The 17,055-nt window shown below is 46.5% G+C and overlaps 1 protein-coding gene across 1 annotated transcript in view; it reads right to left on the bottom strand.

The window, feature by feature from the left end:
• Positions 1–17,055, bottom strand: part of LOC119461006 (uncharacterized) — a 30,282-nt gene that overhangs the window by 4,468 nt on the left and 8,759 nt on the right. Inside the window, exon 3 of the mRNA XM_037722178.2 lies at positions 338–1,123. Coding sequence (XP_037578106.2) covers positions 338–1,123 — 786 coding nt within the window. The remainder of the gene's footprint in view (positions 1–337; positions 1,124–17,055) is intronic.

Below are 17,055 nucleotides of genomic sequence, written 5' to 3'. Positions count from 1 at the left end.
ATTCAGAAGCTCCTACGCTAAAATTGCACTTAAGATAAAATTCCACCCAATCCTGATGCTTGCATATTATTAGAGAATGTAGCCAGTCACTGGCAGAGAACACTTGTGAACGGAAAGCTGTGTGAATTCGGTCCCTGGCGCCGAATTCACAAAGCTTTCCATTCATAAGTGCTCTTTTAGATTGGCTGGTTGCCTTCGTTAATAACATGTCCGGCCTCAAGATTGGCTGGAATTCATTCTTTTGAAAAATTATAGCGTAAGAAACTATTGCGGATACGGTCCCGGGTGTTTAGGGGACAAAGCACAGGCAATGTGGTCTCGGTTGCTTGCCGCTCACCTCCTCTGTCCACTGTTATGTCCATGGTCTGCATGTAGAGGTCTTCCCACCAAAAGAACTTTACGATGTATGCACTCTGCAGCAGGGCCGATACTGCCACGGCCCAGTTCCAGCCCGTCGTGTCCACCTGCGCCTTCCAGCAGGCGAGCACGAGGAGCTGCCAGAGCATCATGCCGAACCGACTGTTGGTCCACATCTTCATGTCGAACCTGTCGCCGATTCGCGGATAGAGCTCGATGCCCCAGTAGAAATCGAACACGATGTTTCCCGTGGTGCTGAACTCTCCGGGTGAAGGGTCCATCGTTCCCATCAAGAAGAGAAGGGCAGATACGAACGTTCCGGCGATTACGAGAGCAATAGTAAAACCGGGCAAGGCTCGGTAAAGCGTATAGCACGGAAGGTCCTCTTTCAGCAGAAAAAAAGCGGCGAATGCCATTGTCAGCGCGTAGTAGGTGAAACCCGTGTTCCAGTAAACGGGTTTGTGTCCAGACGACGTTGGCGGGCCCCAGTACTTCTTCCCCCGCAGCGCTTCGATGGACAGTGAACTGTGCAGCGCGAACACCATCAAGAACTGCCAACAGTCCCGTGGTCCCATTCCGTATGTCGTCCACGATTTCCATAAGAAACTGAGGAAACCAGACTCCAAGGCCAGAGATATCGTAGCACAGTGCGTTATCACGAAAGAGATTGCGCAAATGACCACGTTGGGCACAGTGATTATGAAGACGAGTGGCATGACCGTGTACCAGAAGATATTTGACGACAACTTGTCGGGCTCTTCCTCACCTGCACGTAATAAGAAGGGCTGTATATATTTCGAGCAGTATTTGAAGCAAAGCGCTAGAAATTAGGGCTCTTAGGACACATCGTCAACTTTGTTACATGTTTTGTCAAGTACTCATTACACAAGAGAACTGTTTCTTGGCCTAGTTGGTACTTGCTGAAAGACACACATGCTGCAAAGAGGATATGCACAAACGTGAAGACACATTGATGACGACACGGGCGGCACGTGTCAATGTATATTCCGTTTTCTGTGCGTCCTGTTTGCGAAAAAAAAGATGTTTTTCAGCAAATACTCAATGCTCGTGTGGCACAAATCGATTTGTTCTGTTATACACATTATGCTTGGTGCTAGGGGAAATACAATTGAGAGCATTCCACAGATAACCTATCATTAATTTATTTACTTAATCAAACATACCAACATATGGGGCATCAACATATAGGGCACCAACATATTGTTTTAAATATGGGGGGGACTCACACTGCACTTTGAGAAAACAATCCAACTACCATAGGAAAACGACGAGTGAAATTGTAACATCAAAATAACAATCAAGAAAGCACACATCAGGAGCATTAACTTGTAACGCCAAATAAACAACCAAAAGATAAAACATCCGGTTCAGTAACAAAGAAAGAATAGAATAACACAGTGAATTGCCCACAGCAACCATGTCAAAATAAAGGGCCAGGTGTTATGAATGCGCGTAAGTTCTTCAAATTTAGTTAGATCAGTTTCAGGGGCAGTATTTGACGGAAGGTCATACCAATCTTTTATTGTGCGCGGTAGAAATGTTGTCACGTAAAAAAGATGTGGCGATGTATGAAAGGTTGTGTTTGTATGATCTCGGCGCTGAACGAGAGCTGCCGGTTGAGAAAATAAATCGCCATAAAGCGATGCGTTATGATAAAGGTTCACTGCTAGTTGTGTAGCGCACATTCACTGTCTTGCTTTTGTGCACGGGTTGTATGCCGTGACACAAGTTCTGGCTTCGCATGCGTATTGTGCATGCATATTGCCGCTTCAGTCGGAGCAGCCTTTGGTATAAGCTAAGATTAGTGGAGAAGGAAGACATAAGCCCAAGTTACGGGGCAGGCAGGCAAGAACATAATTTGCGTCGTTAGAGACATCGATTTAGTAGTCCTGACCAAGAGCAATAAAAATATTAGGAAACTCTCCAGTATTTACGGAGGATTAAGAATGAAACTAAACAAAAAAATAGGCATCATGGCTTATCGGCAGCAATGTGAACGGTAGAAAGAATCAAGAGGCGTCTTCGTTATTCTTTTGTGACAATAGTAATATTCGGAACAAGAATTCAATATAATTAAGTTTTGTCTGCGGGAGACGGATACAGTTAGCGCTTTTAATTGTCCGACGGGGAGGACAGTCATCTGCAAACGAAATCATCCCCGGTAGATGAGCACCTACGGAAATGTACAAGGACCGTTATTATTGCAGGCATCGGGGCCGACTTAGCATGATCCACTCGACACCAATCACCTCAGTCAAGAACTGTGCTAGAAGGCCTCGTTTTCAAACTACATATTGAGTGTTCATAAATGTTCTGAATCACAAGTGTGTTTTAATACCCTTCCTTTAATTCTAAGCTTAATATCTCAGCCCTCTTGATGGCGCTTTTGGAAAAATTCTTAATCGCGTATCACATGGGTTTTATTAAGTGGAACATTTATGCGAAATGTTCCATTTACTAAGCGGAACCAATTTGGAACAATTGTACTTAAACGTTGGCTCTTGCAATGGAGAAGCTTCATTCCATTATTTCTATTGATGTATAATGTCATTATACATAAGTTTCACTAAGTAAGCTCAACATCTTGATCTCGTTGCAAATAGATCCTACATAGTAAGAGAAACATTTCTGCGAAAATGTTTCACTTGCTTATTTGAAATGATGCGGAACAAGATTAAGAGCGAAATCCCCTTTGACGGAAAAGTCATGTAATGAATGCACTCAAATATGATGGCAAGCAACTGCTGTTTAACGGGATGACGCCGGAGCCTACCTCGGAGTTCTCCTGGTGCTTACACTGAATATGAAAAAAAAAGCATACTACTAAAATTTGCTCTTGCAAGGTTACTCTAACTTCAGTCAAGCGAGAAACAATGTAATCTACATTGCTTTTGTTCGCCTCGGGGATTGGTGCATTCATCGAGGTCACATAACAAGGCTCTTACTAAGGGTACAGTTCCTCTACGAGCACGGTAGTATATTCAAACATTTAACTGGAAAAATATGTCTGAAATAGAACGAGTTGCTAACAACTTAGACAGCAATGTCATACTTCTAAGGAGCACAGTTTATACACTGCGCAAGGAGCAATAGATCACCTCAGAAAAAGTGAAGTGTCAAGAATTGTTATCTCTGGTAAGCTAATCCCTCGCGTCTGTCGTAAATAGGGGGACATGTTGCGACAATTTTTCCGAAGCTAACGATTTCGTTTTAATCATTTATGAGCAATATTCCTTCATTTTGAGAAGGCGCAAAGAATTGAGTAGTTGTCAAAACATTTTACTCCGTTATATGTCAAGCCCCACACTCGTTGTACGAGTAGATAGAAACGTGCGCAGTTTTGAACTAACGATCGCAAATTGTTGCTATGGATTTGAACGGAGATAGTTATTGCTTAAATTAGTGCAGTCGCACTTTTCTGCCTCCTTCAGTGGGAAACTTGTCGGGTATCTTTTTTTTTTTTTGTATATAGTAGGTGTTCCTAATAGCGAATACTACAAAAAAAGAGAAGAAAAACATCGTTCTGAGTAAGCGCCTCGTGACTAAGTTGGTGAGACTTGCGGAGCGATGGCGCAACACTCTTAACCTTATGACCCATAAGTTCCACACAGTAAGTGGAACAATTTTGCAATTATGTTCCACTAAGAACATTTAAATTCTAAATACAAGTGTCTTAAATGCAAGGTGACAGGAGCTCGGACATAGTGCGATAAACTATCTTTTTCTCCTGCCACCTTTTTTTTTTCGCTGTATGTTGATTGCATAAGGTGACAATAAAGATTGTTTTATTGATTTGATTTGATTGACTTACTTAGTGGAACCTATGTATACGTAACGTATATTGCAAAGCCCTTTGTGGTTTCACCGCAATCCACACATTATGAGAACCTCCTCCTTAGTAATTTCACTAGATTTCTTAGTTCCGCCTAATCTTACACTGAACCCTTTGTAACCGCAGGGTTAAATAAGAAAAATTATTTTGCTTGAGAGGCGTTTAATCGATTGAAACAGTGATCATGAACATGGCGTTGCTTTTCGACGCCCCTTATGTCGAGAGCTATTTTTTCCTGGTAGTTTTCCCGAGCTATAACTCGGTCAACGTAGTGAGTGATCAGATTGGACGCACCCACCGTTGCAGTCGCAGGGTTAACTGTGAAGAATATGCCACCATCTCTGGTATAGTAGGCAAAGCACAATTCTTTTGACACCGCTTAATTCACCTTGTCCGTGCAGTTGACCGTGTTCGAAATGTAAATGTGTGGGAACGCTTTTCGATACAAAGAAAACTGTTAATATTTCGAATTTCATGTGCAGATCATGGGGATAGTTTTAAATAAAGGTTGTCGCCAACGAAAGAATCAGGGATGTCATTGTTCGTGCCAGAAAACGAGAATGCTTTCCGTTCATGAGTACCCTTTGACACAGACGTAGAAGCACGCCCATTGACGCGTAAGCGTTAAAAGTGCTTGAAATTTTAAAAAATGAGATGCAATTAATATTTACAGACTTGGTTAAAAGCGTTCAGGCCACAACGTGCCCGAACATCTTGACTTTCCGACTAGTCGCGGGACTCCTGAAGTAACTTTGACTATCGGAAGCTATGGATGGTGAGGAGTGGTGTCCATTTTGCCTCTCGAGAACCTCGGATATCTTAGAAGGGAATACAATCTCCGCTTAAGGGCACGATTTAACGTGTTCGTGTACTCTCTGGCCTGGGAATAATTGATAGGAGGCTGCACGCAACAGCTGGAGACGGCAACGCGGAAACAATACATGGGAACGTGAGCACATTTATTTAAATGGCACGGTTCCGTTTCGTGAATTGAGTCCTCATGACTGGAATTCTCAAACTAGCGACCAGCCTTGTGCGTGCGATAATATAGCTAGTTTACAGTCCCAAGAAACGTCCGGCCTTATCAGTCTGTTACACTGGAACAAGAAAAGGCTATTTCTTTACGTCGTTCCGATGTACGGAAAGTCTCCTTTTCCGTTTTGAAATAAAAGAAAGCCGCAAAATGGCTCTAAGCTGATGCTCATAATCTTTCGTATTGCTTACGGGAAATTTGGCTTTTATAACCTTATGTACGGGGCAAAAGCGTTTAAAAATACTCGAGCTTCTCTATTGACGGCACACCCCCTGCTCGCCCCTGTCTTTTTGTCTGCTATATTTAGCGGGCTTTGTACGTGGGCACAACTTGAACCGTCCAGTTCCTACGTTTGCACTGCACTCCCGCTGTCGCGGCCATGTTTTATCACGTGGTGACGAGTCACTTACTTGTTCCAGCCGGCCTCCGCCGCCTCTAGGGGAGTCCACATAGGTGTCCCCCCTTCGGGGGTGAACTCTCTTGTATTTTCCCAAAATAAATGTTTTCACCACCACCACCACCACCACAACCTCTCTTTACAACAGCAGCGCACGACGTCGGTGCGACGCAGCAAGCGGCTTTATCGGCGTTTTTCACCGCCAATGACTGCGTGAACGGCACGAAACTTTAGCCAAAGCTTCAAAAGATAGTTAAATATCGCATATTCGTTCTTCCAAGCTCATTACTTCTTGCACTATGCTACGAGCACTGCTGCACGATGTGCCAGTATTAGGAGGCGGGGCTAGAAATTGTTTTTCACGACACACCGGTACGTGTTTTATAGCAGCTGTAATAACTAAGGATTACTGTCATTCGCACATCGTTATTTCTTTATTGACTGTCAATGGCTTGGGAAGACAGAGGTGGCATGTTTTTGGTTCAATAACGCTTTGCGGGGTGATGTCGCCGCAATATTTATTTTCTACGCAATCACTCGTGAATGTGTCAATTGCGCTAGATTTGTTTGGGCTGCGCTCCGAGCTTAAGGCATCCATGTTCTGAAGTTTTGTAGTAGCTTGCAGAAAAGACCTAATATCGTTAGTCACTTGTTTACGTTGTGGCAAGTGACGAAACGTTTATCATCGAACATTCTTACGTAACAAATGTGAATCACTCATTGGTCAGCATGCTCGCAATGAGTGCGCTTATATCTAGTACATGGCTGTGAGTCTCAGTGGGTTTTAGTGACAGGGGCTGTACGTTACTTGGGATAAGAAAAATAATATTTACAAGCGCGAGGAAGTGTCAACCAAATTTGAGGTGCTATCTGGCTATGTTCTCCTTGGAACTTTGCCTTTGACACAAAATAGTCGCACAATTTTTCAACTATAACAACACCTTGGTTTGCGTTCGACAACGCTTCGACATTTTATTCCGAGGTTGCGGCACAAAGAAACAAACGCGAAGAAAAATTGGGAGGACAGTAGATTACAGTAAAGCAGTGTTACCAGTGTTAGCAGAGCGCTGCTAACAACTGGTGCATCTTTTTTGGTGCTTCTCCACTGTTAACTCAAAACAGTGCGAGTTGAGCAGCTTTTAGTACGGAGCTCCATGCGAGAATGCCACAGTTCGCAATCCATAGGAAGCCTTACTGGAGTGTTACGCCACGGCCGTTCGGTAAAAAAATAAAGGTGCGGCCTGCCGCGTGCATGGATAAAGTTGTCATCTGCCGCGGCTTCAGCAGCCGTATACATAAAAAAGGATAAAAAAGCCGAGCATCGGCATAGAAAATTCGTCAGGAACGCACTCGGAACGCCGTCGCGCATGGAAGCTGACGCGTCCCAACCCTAGAGAGCCTACATGCATGTAGGCTCCCTACCCAGCCCCGTCAGCTAGCGCCGCTCACTCCTGCCAAGCGGCCGAGAATTCATCTACGGCCGTTTAGAAAATTCGTCAGGAATATCATCGTCATCGCGCGTAGAACGTCATCGCGCGTAGAACGTCATCGCGCGTAGAACGTCATCGCGCGTAGAACGTTATCGCGCGTAGAAGCTGACGCGTCCCAACGCCGTGAGCTAGCGTAGGGAGCCTATATACATTCAAGCGCTGTTTGCATGTAGGCTCCCTAAGCTAGCGCTGTTCGGCCCGAGCCAAGCGGCCGAGAATTCAACTATGGCCGTTGAGAAAATTCGTTAGGAACGCGCTCGGAACGCCGTCGCGCGTGGAAGCTGACGCGTCCCAACCCTAGAGAGCCTACTTGCATGTAGGCTCCCTACCCAGCCCCGTCAGCTAGCGCCGCTCACTCCTGCCAAGCGGCCGAGAATTCATCTACGGCCGTTTAGAAAATTCGTCAGGAATATCATCGTCATCGCGCGTAGAACGTCATCGCGCGTAGAAGCTGACGCGTCCCAACGCCGTGAGCTAGCGTAGGGAGCCTATATACATTCAAGCGCTGTTTGCATGTAGGCTCCCTAAGCTAGCGCTGTTCGGCCCGAGCCAAGCGGCCGAGAATTCAACTATGGCCGTTGAGAAAATTCGTTAGGAACGCGCTCGGAACGCCGTCGCGCGTGGAAGCTGACCAAGGAGGTTGAAGCTGACGCGTCCCAACCCCGTCAGCTAGCGCCGTTCGGCCCAGCCAAGCGGCCGAGAACTCAACTACGGCTGTTAGGAAAATTCGTCAGGAACGCGCTCGGAAAGCCATCGCGTGTGGAAGCTGATGCGTGCTAACCCTAGGGAGCCTAGATGCAAGCGCTGTTTTGAAACAGCGCTTGCATGTAGGCTCCTATACCCAACCCCGTCAGCTAGCGCCGTTCGGCCCAGCCTAGCGGCCGAGAATTCACCTTTTTTTTAACATCGGAGCTGTTTTAAGCTCTTGGTTAGGCCGCGTAGCTATAGTGCGAACAAAAAACTGCGCCTAGCGATGACGTCACCACGTGTTGCCTAGCAATGGCTCGCACAGCTAGTGCGAGGCGTTGCTAGGTGACGAACGTGACGTCATCGCTCGGCAACGTTACCACCCTCTCCCAGGTTACCCTCACCACCGCGCGTGGCGCGGCCTAAGGTGGTTAAATGGGCGCGGCCGAGGTATCCGGCGTTCGTCGGCGTGCCCTGGCTGCAGCTGGCGTCAAGATGCGACATGCTGCATTTCGCGCCAGCCTCGTCACCCAGAATGAACCGCATCCGCGTCTCGTCGAGCAAGATGGGCTGGTGGATAGCCGTGATTACGGAAGGCGCGAAAACCGACCCCTCTATAGTGCACGTGTGCGCCGCGCCGCCTAGAGGCATGCGCATTTTATACGAAACTAGGAGTTTCAGGATGATCCGAAATTTCGAACTCGCTGCACGTGTCGCCACCAGTATCCACCAGCCCATCTTGCTCGACGAGACGCGGATGCGATGCATTCTGGGTGACGAGGCTGGCGCGAAATGCAGCATGTCGCATCTTGACGCCAGCTGCAGCCAGGGCACCCCGACGAACGCCGAATACGTCGGCCACGCCTCGCGCCGGACTATAAAGTTCTGCGCTTTCACTGGCGTGGCGTACCCCGTGCCGAGCGCGCTCGCGTGTCAACACTACGTCGGACTGTAATGTGGCCTTTAGAACCCGAGTATCGTACCGATACTCAGGGTAGGCTAAGCTTGGCTAAGAACCAGCCAAGCCAAACCAAATTAAGCAAAGGAAAGCAAAGACAAAGCTAAGAACCAGCCAAGCCAAACCAAGTCAAGCAAATTAAAGCTAAGTACCAACGCAGCCAAACCAAGTTAAGCAAATGAAAGCAAAAGATAAAGCTAGGGAAGGGCCACCAGTTTCGCTGTTTGCCCAGTCTTCCCACCGCTTAGTGTGAAGCTGGCCCTAAGTTTTCTTTTTCATCCAGCGGCCGTGCTTACGCGAGTCAGCATATTTAGCAGATATTTAATAAATAGGGTATAACGTCCTCTAACTGCACAGCGGGTTTTAAGGAACACGCTATATAGTGCTTGGGCTCCGGATTCATTTCAACCATCTGGTGTTCTCTAATGTGCACCTAAACATGAACACAGGACCGTTATTGCATTTCACCTCTATAGGAATGCGCCCGCCGTGACCGGGTATAACGAAACCACCGCGCTGTCTTGAGGCAGCAAATGGCTAAATGGATGGATGAATGGGTGGATGCTATGAGCGTCCCCTTTGGAATGGGGCGGTGGGTTGCGCCACCAGGCTCCTATTATTATATTCCCTAATGTCCTCCTACCTGTCATCAAAAAAGAAAAAAAAATCACATCATATCACCCTACGGGCAACCATGGTGGGATGCGAAAGCATCGCGGGGGGTGCGCATCGAGTTTCCTTTTCGTTTCACTTGGCAACACAACCCAATGAAAGTTAGAGTGAGAGAATGTATTGAGAAGAGAGGAGACGTTTGTACGGGGTTGTTTTCGTTTGATGTGTACGTCGATCGCTGCGTCGTCGGGAACGTTCCTGGGTAGGCATTGCACGAGTTCCTGCACTTCGATCGGAACGTTCACGACTTGCCCCGACGCTGACGTTCGTTCTGGACGCTCCCGACCTTGTTCAGGTTGTTGTCGAACCATAGCCGGTCGCACACGTTGCAGCTGTGCCCGAAGCTCCGAACGCTACAACCCCGGCTTCCCGAGCCTTCCTCCTCTGCTCCGCGGCGGTGGCGCTGCCGCTGCAACTAGCGCTGACGTTGACGTTGTTCATGGCGTTTCGCACATCGTTGCACAGAGAGAGAATGACGGAAGCAAAGCGAACGCGCACTTTATACTGATGATGATGATGATGATTTATTGGCATCCCCTTTGAAACGGGGTGGCGACAAATAGTCACCTAGCCTGCTTGATTTAATCAGGTATACTACACATGTTCTTTATCTAGCATTTTTGTATACCTCTCGTTATCTTTCTTTTTCAAAAATTTAGCTTGTACCGCTGCCTATGATTTTAAGAGATCAGGTCGTACTGCGCCGCGACACTTGCGCCGCCTACCGGCGTACCCTTAGAGGGAGAGGAGAGGAGAGAGTGAGAGAGAGTTATATGCAATGATTTGTTGCGCCGCGCCTGCGGCGGAGAGGAGGAGAGGGGAGGAGGAGAGCGCACACCTGCGTAGGAGAGGAGAATGAGGCAGAGTTGCGCATGCGCAGTATGGGTGCGGACGCCGCAGAACGGACACAGCCCCGAGCATAAGATGCTCTCGCATCTAAAACACGAAGAATTTCTATCACCAAACTTTCTGAACCCCTATTGGGAACTTTGTTTTTGTACGCCTCCGTTATTTGTCGTTTCCCTTCTTTTCTTCCGCCAATCTTCCAATCGCCTCTTACTAATCTCTATTGCGGAATTGTTTACTTTCCCCTGCCCTCACTGAACCCAAGGGCTTCAAGGAAACCAGAGGTGCCAGGAGGCCAAGAAGACCAGAGCAGGCCAGAGGCCAGAGGTACGGCGCTAGCGCCATCTGTTAATAGTGAGCGAACTAGTCTGTAAAAAGCGTCAATACGTAAGTTGGCTTCTTATCCTGGCTACAGCATGTATTATACGTGACGAGTGCGATTGGACTTGACCAGCGACGCATTTATATAGCTCCCCAGTGAAGTGAATATCCAGTGCAACGCCAGTCCATGCTTCAGTCAAAGAAGCCGCCCGAAAAATGTGTTTACGTTCTCTCGCGGCAGCATAATCTTTATTCCTGCGAGCCACTGAAGCTCCGTTTTCTAACGCAGCAGCACGTAAACACAGACATAAAGAGTGAGACAGGGACAAACACAGCGTTGTGTACATTACAGACATTTAGAAACATAGCCTGCCTCATGTCGCGTTGGCTGCGAATTGAAATAGCACCTCGCCACTAGCGTATGCAAAGTGAACAAACTGAGTTTTCGGGAGTTTCTATGTATTTATTTATTCGAAATACCCCTAAAGGCCCTCCAGAAGAGGGTACTACATAGGGGTGGGGGGGGGGGGTGAAACAGATGGACATTCTGTCATAACACTTGATGACAGAAAGGCAACAAAACGACAAAATATGCAGACACGACTTTTTGTAGTAAAATGAAACTTCGGAGTTTCGGTCTTCACTCGAGCCCAGTATTCAACAAATAGCCTGCGGACGCAAAGCTGACACGGTCGCTGGACCTGGTGATATACGTCGTAGTTGGAGCTGATGGTTTCAACAAGAATTCTTTGGCACTGTGCTGTGGGCTTCCAAGAAACGTAAGGTGCAGTGGCCTTTCGCTTGCGGTTATTCCCTTTACCGAGTTTCGACAGTGGCGATGATCGAAAAGTATGATCGATAACGTCGCAAAGCACAGCACTGGGCCTTCGAGAGTCGCCAATAGTAAATAGCTTCGGATTAAGTTTGACCGCATGGGATTATTATTTTTTACGTCTACTTAAATCGCGGCTTACGAACTTCCTTGCTTTGCGTCTACATCTGAGTTCGGTCACCGCGGTCAACAGTCGAACCAGCGACAAGGTTATTATTTGTTTATTTGTTTGTGGTGTGCCCAAAGTGCAGCTAGCCCAAAGTTATACGCGGACTTGTGTCGTGGCCTGTAGTGCTATTTAGTTGTGCTTTCAGTACATTAACAAGTTGACGCTACGCCGATCAAAAGGCGCTGACACTGCGCAAGTATTTGGCCCAGCGTCGTTCCGTGGACAACGTGTGACGGAAGTAACTGTTGTAGCTGTTGAGAGCCGATGGACTGGCGGAATAGGATATGAATCTGGGAGATGAGTAGGGGTCGCTATAGAATTCAGCGATTACGCCGCAAGTACTACACAGTAATGTATTAAACAGCAGCACAGTGCAAGAGGCACTGCGGTTTCCATGAAAGATTATTTTTCCAGGAATCGTATACACGTTCTCTCGGAATAACGTACTAAGTCTGAATGTCCGTAAGCCTAGCGGTGGCGTCGATGCGGCAATGAAGCAAATAAACGATCGGGATGTCAAGCTTTGTAAGATAGTTGTCGATCGAGTCGCGACGCACGAAGGGAGATTGGCACGTTTATGTAAGAATCCCTGCATTTTTTTTTCGTTTCTTGCATCTTGACGTTTTGGGATCTTGAAGACATATGTAGCAACAATTTGCGCGCAGTATCTCGGCAAAAGCATTCCGTTAAGGCTACAGTGATGCTACATCCAGGCAATAGAAATACATTGAACGCAGCAGATTCTAAAAATTGATCACGGCGACGTATGCGAATGACGCCGCCGACGGAAACTAACGAGGAAGGCCGAGAATGATTACACAGTGCGTGTATGAATAAGCCTGGAGTATGTCTCAGCCTGCGTAGATGGTGTCCAAATCCACGCCACAGAGACGCCTCCTGTCTGAGTAACAGAAACCGATCTCCAAAACTCTGCTTTTGTTGGCTGCATGCGCCGGAAGTGATTGCAGGAGCCATAATACATCATGGACGCCAGGTTTGCGACACCACCTATAGCAATACGGGTGCTTTGCCCCCCCCCCCCCCCCCCCCCCCCCCAACTTGCACAGGAGGTCCCCCTGCAGCCTAGTGCTCTCAGACCTCCTTCTGTATATTTATCTGTAGATTTTTTTTTTTGCTACGAACTTAATAAACCTGATTCTTGATCCTTGGCAACTGGCACTCTCTGTGTACAATGAGAGTACTGGATAGCGATGCATAAGGGATGACAGCTTTTGAACACTGAAGTAATAACTTAATTTAAATGGGGTATTGAAAATAACTAGCCATTTCGGTGACTCGGGCTGGCAGAAAACGAGCTTGATTGCTGTAAGCCAAACTTGTAGGCCCTGCTTAAGCCAGACCGCTTTTTTATTACAGGGTACTCGCACTTTCTTTGGTGCGCCAATTGGCACGTTGCCGCAGAAACAATTTTCGCATTCCATCGTTCACATTCACTGTCCTTGCAGAGCGGGTAATTATGCACTTCATCGTGAAACGTATACAATGCGCTGCTTTACTTTATTACATTATGTTCTGCGCTGTCGCTTTGTTCCCTTAACTCGGTGCAACGCCTTAGTTGCCGTTAATGTCCCTGGAGAGGTGCGGGGTTGTCGTGGTAACAAATTGGGTCACCGCTTTGAGTTAGCCCGAATGCGTACGAGAAAGATGAGATGAGCAGGGAGCCTTCTGTCGCCGAACAGGGGTTTTACATAAAGGTTAAACAACAATCCTGTTTATGTAATCTTGCTGAAGGAACTTTTTCCGAAGCCTGAATTGGCGTAATTGCAGATTTTTATCAATACGGGTACTCACGCTATACCCGCACAAACTTAGCGTTATGGGGTTGTTGCGATGCAGTTAACCCTTATGTACTTAGTTCGACGCATCCCTTTTAAGATGTCAGAACAAAAAAAATTATAGGGTTTTACGTACCAAAACCACGATCTGATTATGAGGCACGCCGTAGTGGGGGACTCCGGAAATTTGGACCACCTGGGGTTCTTTAACGTGCGCCTAAATCTAAGTACACGGGTGTTTTCGCATTTCGTCCCCATCGAAATGCGGCCGCCGTGAGGATGTCAGAACACCTTTAAAAGACGAAGAGCGTCTGAAACATTGTGCCGTTCCCAGATGTTTGATGACATTGCAGATGTGCTTCAGCAGATTCTCTTTGTGACTGCAGCGGCAAGGCAAACGCGTGACAGAGCTTATTGTTAAGCGAAGCCCGGTGTAGTTAAGCAAAGCCGGATGACTAAATCTTGTTGAGTCAGTGGAGCCAAGGGCAGGTATTGAAGGTAGAGAGGAAATGTCGAGACGTAAGACGTAAAGTTGCTTAGTTGTCTCCCCAAAACCTGTAATTTGAATTTTGCTTGAATGTGATTAAGGGCTAACTCATGCAATACTTATTACGTCGAACGGTCTCGGGCATTATTTTCCATAGATTTTCAAACGCCAACTCCTGTCGTACTGTAGGCGCAGCGCTGCTCGAACCACCGATGAGGCGCGAGAAGGAATAACATTGGAATACATCTTCTTTTTTCTGGTGTTTCATATGTCAAAATCAGTTCTGATTATGAGGCATGCCGTAGTGGAGGGTTCCGGATTAATTTTGACCACCTGGGGTTCTTTAACGTGCACTGCAACGCACGCACATGGGCGTTATTGCATTTCGCCTCTGTCAAAATGCGGCCGCCGCGGCCGGGAACATTGAAGTAGAATCACTGTACACTATCACAGTCCAGAGACGCAGCCCCAAAAAGCATATTAGCGCAGCTCAGATTTTCCTTGGACTTAATGAACGAATCTAATAATAAGAATAAACTATTCCGTTCATAGCCTCACAATACGCTAACATCGCAACGTCTCCTGAAAAAGAATTAGTATAAACAAAGGTCAAGGCGAGCAGCCTTGTCAGCAAAGAGCGCTCGCTAGAACCCTCCTACCAATCCTCCTGAGCAACGTCTGCAAAAAAAGTGCTCAGTTTGTGGCACACCTGTTTGGGTCAGCATGACCGCGAGGTACAGCACTAGAGAACTCAAAATCTATCGCAGCTGAAAGATCGTCGTGTCGCCTGCAGCCGCCACTCGCTTGGCGTTTACAAAGGAAACTTCGAACGGTCTAGACAGGCCATCCCTCTCATTTCATTCCTTCGTGCCCCTTCCTATGTCGCTCTCATGTAATTCTCTCCTCACACGCTTTCAAGCAATTGTTCGCAGTGTAAGGAAAAACCAAGGAAGGGCGTCACGGTGGCTATTGTACTATGCATGGTGTCGAAATTTTGCTAAGGCGCGTTTAGAAGTCGAACATGAGCTTCAAGTACACACAGAAGAATGTATTGGGTAAAATTCATCGGGATGTGCAGAAAATAACAGCTATACGAACGCTTCAATCAACCAAGCATCTAAACGTATATTCAAAGGCTGCCTTGGTCGAATCTCCATATAAGTCGAACGTTGCTTTGTCTCGTCATCACAGCTTCAGATTTGGCCACGTGCACCAGAATTTACGAGATTTAGGGTTAAATTAAATTAGATGACTGATTTCAGAGCAGCGGACGGGGCGAATTTTTTGTTTGTTTGTTTTTTGTTCATTCAAAGACGCGCTTAGTAGACACTATATAAACCTTTCAGACTACTACAGTTGGGTAAACGCGGACAGGGCCGTTACTATAACCTTGATGAACTCTGGACACAAGATATATAAAAATTTGGGCACGTTCCGGGACAGTGCATGGAGCATGAAATATATTCAGGTTGTTTTCATTGGCATCAAAATGTTTATCATGCTCTGGCAAGCAAAACACGTGCTGCTTTATTATCAGCCATTGAAATAAATTGTCAACAAAATCTCAAGTGGCTGCTAACTTTGCCTTTTCTTCTTTGACATTTTCTTAACGTCACTGGAAAACCAGAGCTCCGCTTCTACAGAGAGAAACGGTAAAAACCCGAGTGCTCGTTTTACGTCCAGGTCGTTATCGCCCTTCGCTGTTCTCATTGCCAGGATTCCTCGGATGTTTTTCTTTAGCAGGACCATCGAATTTCTCATGCTACAACTAGTGTCTTAGGCTTCAAGATGAGCCTCTTCATCAAGCCCTGGCTGCTCCCAGCCTCGCATATTTATTCATTGTTCTCGAAGCGGCCTAAGTGTGTCCGAACATATCAGGCGCATTTTTGTTCGGAGGGATACAGCTAAAGCGTCCGTGAGGAACCAAAACAGATGCTGATTTTGTTTATCGCATTTTTCCAGCGTATGCAACATTGCGAGACCTGATAGCAAGCCCCCTAGATAGCTCTTCAATGACTTCACATCCTGGTATAGTAAAACTTCACGCGGCATACACTATACGGTGCACAGAATACACAAAATGTTGCGTGACAAAATACAATAATCGGATAGATTTACGGCAAACCTCTGACGTTTGGTATGGTAGTGCCTGGAATGAACATAAATATATGTAGTTGCGATAAAGTTGGCCTTGCAGTTTAAGAGCAGTTCGATTTGAAAGCCTATTCATACCCGCCGTGAACCACTGTGGCAGGCGCGGACAGACATGATGCGCACGAAATAAATGTGGTACTTTCACAATTTCTTGCAATCTTGCACACAGGAAAGACAGTTTGCAGCACAAGCGATTCGGACGCCGCGTGCACATAGGCAGAGGAAACTACGATTGCTCCCTGGCAAGAGTAAAATATTACCAGCAGTTTAATGGCAAAGTGAGTACAAGCCTGTCTATTAAATCCCTGAAGGCTTCAAAATATGGACAACCAGGACAGTCCGCAATTTTCCGTGGCACCCAACGCAACTTCTGGCCATTTCGGGACAACAATGTTGCTGAAAACCAGGTACAAGCAGTTTGGTAGATGCAGCTACGTACTTGGGACACTTATAAAAACAGGGACATGTCTAGGAGACCCCAACTCTAAAGGCGGTACACAGCCAACGTATGTCAGTGAAGTGTGCGGAAAGAAATGCGCCGAACCCATAAAGAGTAACATTTATCTCATCGTTTCCAATTACGCGTGCTACCATAGCGCATGGTAACAGAACCTGCTTCAAGAACAAATAAAAAGAAAAAAGAAAAAAAAAACGATGAGGATGATGTGTGAGACGTTGTTTGAAGAACTTGCGAGTACCACTGATAAGTTAGGTAATTATTTCCTTTTTTAGTGTAATTATAAAGTGCCCTTGTGCTGCCTAACTGCTGGTGAACTAGCCGCATATTTTTCTTTGTTATCTCACCGAAATAATTTTCAAAAGTGCCGAATAAGCGAACCGCTTTTCTTGGAGCGAATTACGTTTGTTCAAATATTTTCTCGTTTCGTCGGTCTCAACACTCGCAGAACCTGATCATCTCCTTGGTGCACTTCCTGTATTTGCCGGTTCACTTTGTCTTCTTTGCTTGCCGACCCACGTTTACGGTTAACGCAAAGTTTTCGGT

Source organism: Dermacentor silvarum, chromosome 8, assembly GCF_013339745.2.
Source record: "Dermacentor silvarum isolate Dsil-2018 chromosome 8, BIME_Dsil_1.4, whole genome shotgun sequence".
NCBI classification, from domain to species: Eukaryota; Metazoa; Arthropoda; class Arachnida; order Ixodida; family Ixodidae; genus Dermacentor; species Dermacentor silvarum.
Note: the sequence above shows the minus strand (reverse complement) of the source record. Positions and strands in the feature narration are given on the sequence as shown.